The sequence below is a fragment of the Vigna unguiculata genome, chromosome 2 (assembly GCF_037176805.1).
Source record: "Vigna unguiculata cultivar grain cowpea cultivar isolate G323 ecotype 2 chromosome 2, ASM3717680v1, whole genome shotgun sequence".
Classification (NCBI taxonomy): Eukaryota; Viridiplantae; Streptophyta; class Magnoliopsida; order Fabales; family Fabaceae; genus Vigna; species Vigna unguiculata.
The window spans coordinates 17988323-17994640 of NC_140793.1; the positions used below are offsets into that span (position 1 = coordinate 17988323).

At 42.8% G+C, this 6318-nt stretch overlaps 2 protein-coding genes across 4 annotated transcripts; both read left to right on the forward strand.

The window, feature by feature from the left end:
• Positions 1 to 672: 672 nt before the first annotated feature.
• On the forward strand, positions 673 to 3533 carry LOC114173194 (uncharacterized). 3 transcript variants are annotated; one of them, XR_014990055.1, is made up of 4 exons: positions 673 to 1527; positions 1754 to 2026; positions 2181 to 3157; positions 3398 to 3533. XR_014990055.1 is itself a non-coding variant. In XM_028057451.2 (3 exons), the coding sequence occupies exons 1-3, from the start codon at positions 765 to 767 to the stop codon at positions 3092 to 3094; spliced, it is 1950 nt and encodes a 649-aa protein (XP_027913252.1). In that variant the 5' UTR covers positions 673 to 764; the 3' UTR covers positions 3095 to 3327. The 3 variants fall into 3 exon arrangements, 2 of the variants coding, with proteins under 2 accessions (XP_027913252.1, XP_027913253.1); XM_028057451.2 differs by lacking the exon at positions 3398 to 3533 and having other exon boundaries at positions 2181 to 3327; XM_028057452.2 differs by lacking the exon at positions 3398 to 3533 and having other exon boundaries at positions 1829 to 2026; positions 2181 to 3327.
• A 760-nt stretch (positions 3534 to 4293) lies between these two features.
• Positions 4294 to 6318, forward strand: LOC146888382 (uncharacterized). The gene is made up of 2 exons (XM_085669572.1): positions 4294 to 5231; positions 5305 to 6318. Exons 1-2 carry the CDS (start codon positions 4301 to 4303, stop codon positions 6216 to 6218), a joined length of 1845 nt encoding a protein of 614 aa, XP_085525698.1. The 5' UTR covers positions 4294 to 4300; the 3' UTR covers positions 6219 to 6318.

Here is a 6318-nt window from a genome sequence, read left to right on the forward strand (position 1 = left end):
CTATATGTTCTAAATAAATCTATATTTTTATCTCTCAAATAAATATTGTCGGTCAGTATTTTATCATGGATTTTGAGAGAGATCTACATCAATTGAAAATAAAATAATTTCACATTATATGAATTAATATAAACCTTACTTTTTAAATCAATTTTATAAAATTGAATTAAATTTAAAATTTATTTCTTAAGATGATATTATAGTTACTTAAAACCTATTTTAGCAAAATTTATTATTTGTTAAACTTATAATAACATATACTATTAAATTATCGAACTACTCGTTAATATTTATTTTCATATATATTTGAGATGTACGGAGGTAATGCGATGGAAATTGTATAATCCTTGCCTTATAAGCATTTATAATATTGTCTTAAACTTAAAAGCTGGGTGTTGAAGGCAATCACATCTAAACTTAATTTAAGATGATTTATAATATCTCCAAATTTTTGTGAACAAAATTGTAGTTGGAGTTCGTGAGAAAGGCAGCTCCAAAAGTCAAGCCACTGAAGTCACGCATAGCCATGTTTTATTCCTCCGCCGAAGAATAATAGGCAGAATTCGGAATACCCCTCTTTCGGGCTAGTTTCTGGAGTCATGGTAAGTCAAGTCAACTTGCGTAGTGGACACTCACAACACCAAACACAACACAACACATTAGTATGCAGCTAACGGTACTATATTATGAAGACAAACCAGGATCGACACAGGACACAATAAAACTAAAGATCAACCAAGTGTTTTTTGCTCAAGGGCCACACCATGTTTGGCTCCATGTTGTCCTTCCATTTTCTACTCTCTTGTTTCATGCTTCTTGTCTTGGTTGCAGCTAATTGGGAACCCCAAGACGATTGTCCTTCTTCTCCTCAACCATGTGGCTATCTGGGGAAAATCTTCTTCCCCTTCACAACAAGCTCCAATCCAAAATGTGGGTTGCGAATAAGTGGCTGTGAAGACGACGGTGCAGTCAAACAAATCTCACTGGGAGGCAAAAAATTGTATAAAATTGATGCCATAATAAATCCTTTGGACCTCAATTACCTTTCAATTTTCATCCATTACCCTGATCTTGACACCGTTGCTACAGAGCAGCAGCGTATACAGCCTTCTGAGATAGAAAACGAGTATTTCACGATCGCTAACAATATTACCTTCTTCGGATGCTCTCTCAACCCCAACGAAATCACAAATTCAATCCCTTCAAACATGACTTTATACAGACATTGCCAAAACCACAGCATGTACTATAATTCTTCCCATTCGTTCGACTATCCCATGCCCAACATTCCATTCGCGTGCTTGCTTTTTCCGGTTTGTCCATGTGGAACCTTTTGCAATTGCCCTTCATTTACATTTCTATTTTCTATTCTCCAAATTAAATTAAAAATACCCAAAAATTGCAAACACTGTCATGGCCTCTGTAAGTTTAACTTTGAAGGACAACGCCTCAATTGTGATGGACAACCACCTCGTCTTTCCCAGCCCCCGGTTCCTCCACCTGCAACGGCTAAGGCTAAGAAAATAGGTACTCTAGTTAACTCTCTTTATTTGCATATGTTTTGAATCACGCTAACATAGTTTCATATTTACTGTGGAACACTCACATGCGCCAATACACGACTAATGTTGAAAAGGAAAAAAATAATAGACACGCTCATATTCTATTTATATTCATGAAAAAAATTACTGTCTGCTGTTGGAAAAGAACACGCTGTTATACAGAGTTGGTTGATCCTTCACTTTTTCTGCAGCTTTATTTGTTGGAATACCAATCCTGGTTGTGGTTTTTGCCTTGGTTGTTGTTATTATTCTTTTGTTGTTGAAAGGAAGAAAGAAACGTTCAGGCCTCCAAAGCAAATCAAGAAGCGCTTATTCTTCTTCCTTCAGAAATACAACGTCCATGGAAAGTGGAGGTGTCTACTTTGGGATCTCTGTCTTCTCCTTCGACGAGCTCCGAGAGGCAACCAATAATTTTGTTGAAGACAGGAAGCTTGGAGAAGGAGGCTTTGGAATCGTTTACTTCGGTAAGGAACTCCAAGTTCTCACACTTTTCTGAAGATCGAATATAGTACATGCAAATTTCATCGATTTTGTATAGTTTAGTTTTGTTAGTTTTCCATGTTTCTAAAAGGAAGAAAATCTGCTATTTTAACTTCAAACTGATATGTTGAATTGCAGGAAAACTTAGAGATGGTCGTGAAGTTGCAGTGAAGCGGCTGTTCGAGCGCAACTACAGGCCAGTGGAGTCATTCATCAATGAAATCCAGATCCTCACACGTCTGCGACACAGAAACCTTGTGTCCCTCTATGGCTGCACTTCGCGTCACAGCCGGGACTTAATGCTAGTGTACGAGCACATCCCAAATGGCACTGTTAGCTCTCATCTCCACGGTGATCAAAGAAATTCAAGCTTTCTGCCATGGCATTTGAGAATGAAAATTGCCATACAAACTGCTAGTGCATTGGCTTATCTCCACGCTTCTGACATCATTCACCGGGATGTGAAAACCACCAACATTCTCCTGGACAATTCGTTTGATGCTAAGGTTACGGATTTTGGTCTTTCAAGGCTGTTCCCTGATGATGTCACCCACGTTTCCACTGCTCCAAGAGGGACCCCTGGTTATGTTGATCCGGATTATCGCCTATGCTACCAGCTGACAACAAAGAGTGATGTATATAGCTTTGGGGTTGTGCTTGTTGAGTTAATATCATCTCTCAAAGCAGTTGACATGGACAGGAACAGGGAAGACATTAAGTTGGCAAATCTTGCCATTAGGAAGATTCAAAAGGGTGCCTTTTATGAGTTGGTCGATCCTTCCCTTGGTTTCCACTCAGATGAGAAACTAAAAATGATGATAGGTTCGGTGGCAGAGTTGGCTTTTCGGTGTCTGCAAGAAGACAAGGAATTGAGACCCTCTATGGGTGAAGTATTGGAGGTGCTGGAGAGAATTCACAGTGGCAGGGATGAGCCACCGAATCAGGATGGAATTGTCGTTAATGGTGCTATAAGGGCTTCTCAAAGCTATGTTCATCCACCTCTTCCAAACACTCTGATAAACCCACAACAGCGCCTTTTCAAAACAAACTGATAAAAGGGATCTGCAAAATATGTCAGAAGCTATCTTTCATTTCTATTTGCTGATATATACTTGGTACTGTGTGCAGATTTCAACTCCACTTTGCATCATTAGAATCAACGAGTGTGTCAATATACATTTTTTGAAATTTGATGATTCGGATGCTTACAAAATACCCTTAGCTCAACATATTATATAGAAAACATGATCTGATCATATATATATATATATATAACATCATGATATTTTGATAGTCATGTATTACCAATCACATAGTCTTTGTTAGTTTGATGTCATTTGTTATTGTTCCTGCAGAAGAACAAATAAGATAAGTTAGGCACGAGCGTCACCTTACTATGTAGTCCGCTATCTCCTTAGTTGGCCTCTTCCCATTCGATACATGCCGGCTTGAACCCAGGAGGGGTTACCTGCAGAAGAATCTCCGAAGCTCAAGTAAGTCAAAGCTCTCAAGAGTCAAATCAACAATTAATGAATGCGTACCTTTAAATGATGGGGTCCACGTGTATTTATAGACATTAATGACGTTCGACCATTTCATGGGCTGGGCCTTGACTTGGGCTCTAGCTTGGGCCCCAGCTTGGGCCATGAGTGGGCCTGGTCCTAAAGCAGTTTCCAGAGGTGTATTGAAATGGGTTAGCCTTCTAGGCAAGTAGTCGGTTTTGGCCGGCTACCTGTCTAGATGGTTAGTGCTGGTTATGTCCGGATGCTGGATGGTATGTGGTTTTAACGTGTGTACTTATTTACTTGATTGGGCTTGGCTAGGTACAATACACCAGTCCCCCAGCCTTGTCCGATATGGGTTGTCGGTCAAGGATAACATGTGTTGGTGAACTAGCAAAACCGGCTAGGTGTGATACACCAGTCCCCCAGCCTTTAAGTGTGATGAACAGTGTTAAGGCTATGAAGTGTCAGAAGGTAGGTGAAAAGGCGCCAGGTGGTCACATCGTTAAACTTTTGGCGCCGTCGTTTTTTATGTGTCATACATTTCATAATGATGGTGTCGCTTGGTCTGGGATTCCATTTTGGCGGGAAGAGTTTAAGTCGTTTGGGATCGTGGACTATAAATACAGCTTTGAATGCAGCTGATGGTTTACTTGGTTCATTTGCGAGTTTCGAAATCAGAGATCTTGTGCGCGACATCTTGTCCGACTAGTTTCCAAATTCCGCCGACATCTTTCCGTAAAAAATCAAACAGGTATGTCCAGTAGCGATAGTTCATCGTTATCTACGTCTAGTAGTAGTCAGAGTACTGAGTCGGATAGGAGTAGAGGTGACCAGCTCCGTGGAGAGGGTGTGAATGTTGGAGTTGGCACAAGCGGGGTGCCAATGGAAGTAGTGAGGGAGATCCGAGAAGATCCCCTTGAAGAACTGGAGGAAAGCAACTGGCCGGCTAAGGGTGGTTATGCGTGGGTTGCATCTGATGTTCGTGAGCAGTCATCCCTGTTCAGGTGGTCTCGTCTGCTGAATTCCTGGCTAAACTGTACACCCGTCATCTCTAGAGGGGTCAGTGGAGACATTGTTTCATTGGAAAGAGTGAGCGCCATAGACCGGGTATGTCATGGGCAAGAAGGGGCTACCGAGAAGTTCTTTTACATGTATATGTGCCATTTTTCTCAACTGCATATACGTCTACCTTTCGACGACTTTACCATGGGCGTGTTGCGGGCTTTGAATGTGGCGCCTACTCAACTACACCCTAACAGCTGGGCTTACTTACAGGCTTTCCGCATTCTGTGCGAGTCGCTGTACTTGGAGCCTTCACCTTATGCGTTTTTGTATTTCTATGATACCAGACCCCGGAGGCCGGCTACATGGTTGTCGTTGATAAGTCGTCCCAGCATTAGCAGGTTGGATGCATTCTCCCAGTCTTTCAAGCACTTCAAGGATGGATACTTCAAGGTTGTGGTGAAGGAGGGAGGTGAGCAGCATTTCCTGAATGCGGATGGGAGTACAAAGTTCCCTTTCAGTTGGACCAATAACCCTTCGCGTTACAAGGATATGGGGATGGAGGAGTTGTCGTCCGGAGATAAGGAGGTGGTGGGGATGTTGTTAAGATTTGTGGATAAGTTGCCCACTAAGGGCTTAGTTAGGGTTTATAATTCGGTGCATCCGATTATAGATATTGAAGGTATCTGTTTATTACTTAATCTGTGTTAATGATGCTAAGTTGTTTTGATCCGAGTTGTGATATGTTATTGCAGGGCATATGGCGCAGTCTGGCAAGAAGAACTTGGCGCTCTTTCAAGCACTGAGGAAAGAGATGGCCGCCAAGGCCAAGGAGGCTGGGAAAGCTGGTGTTCCCAATCTGCAGGAGTCCGTGGTGGAAGTGCATGTACATGGCGGCACGAAGAGGAGGGTTGAGCTTCCGGCTCGACCTGGGAAGGGTAAGGATGTAAAGAAGATAAGAGCCGCTATCCTTGGGTCAGGTGATGGGGCGGGATCGGCCAGCGGGGAGAAGGCGCCGGAGGCCGGGCTAATCGAGTTGCCGGAGATATCCGTGAGGAAGGATATCTCGATAAACTTGCCTGATACTGTTGTGAACTCCATCGACAATATGGAGGTTGATCATATTGTGAGGACCATGGTTGAATTTGGGAGTAAGGCATTGGTGTTGGGTAGACGTGTGGGGTCCCTTTACAGAAGGGAAGTGAAGGAGGTGGGGGAGCTGCAGGGTAAGTTGGACAAGTTGGCGGAGGAGAAGGCGGCGTTGGAGAAGGAGAAGGAAGGATGGGAAGCTGAGAGAAAAAGGTTGGTGTCGTGGAAGGTTCGTTGTCTAGACTCTGAGGAGAAGTTGAATAAGCGGATAGGGGAGATGGAGGAGGACTATGAGGATCTAAAGGATAAGTATGATGGGGCTGTCGGTGAATTGGATGACCTAAAGAACAGTGTTATTCAGGAGCATATAAACGGCTTTGAGAAGGGGTTGCGGCAGGCGGCCTTCTTCTATAACGATGTGGATGCACTGGATTCAAGGTTTGATGTAGATAAAGATGTGGTCGGTGGAAAGCTGGTAGGGGAGGATGAAGAAGTTGAGGAAGGGGTTGGGAGTGAGGCGCCCGAGGCAGAGAAGGAAGCGGATGTGACCGTGGAGGGTGATGATAACCAAGCAGCTTAGGATGTAGTTTTTATATTGTTTGATTTCGCAATGAATCCTAAGTCTGTAATAACTCGTACAATATTTTGATTTGTTTTTAATATGATGCATGTTGTGGATA

Excerpts from the sequence above, each read along its gene's own strand:
- LOC146888382 (XM_085669572.1), top strand. The coding sequence starts at position 4,301 with ATGTCCAGTAGCGATAGTTCATCGTTATCTACGTCTAGTAGTAGTCAG. Across the intron at positions 5,232-5,304 it reads TCCGATTATAGATATTGAAG|GGCATATGGCGCAGTCTGGC; the intron begins GTATCTGTTTAT and ends ATGTTATTGCAG.
- LOC114173194 (XM_028057451.2), top strand. The coding sequence starts at position 765 with ATGTTTGGCTCCATGTTGTCCTTCCATTTTCTACTCTCTTGTTTCATG. Across the intron at positions 1,528-1,753 it reads GGCTAAGGCTAAGAAAATAG|CTTTATTTGTTGGAATACCA; the intron begins GTACTCTAGTTA and ends CTTTTTCTGCAG. Across the intron at positions 2,027-2,180 it reads CTTTGGAATCGTTTACTTCG|GAAAACTTAGAGATGGTCGT; the intron begins GTAAGGAACTCC and ends GTTGAATTGCAG.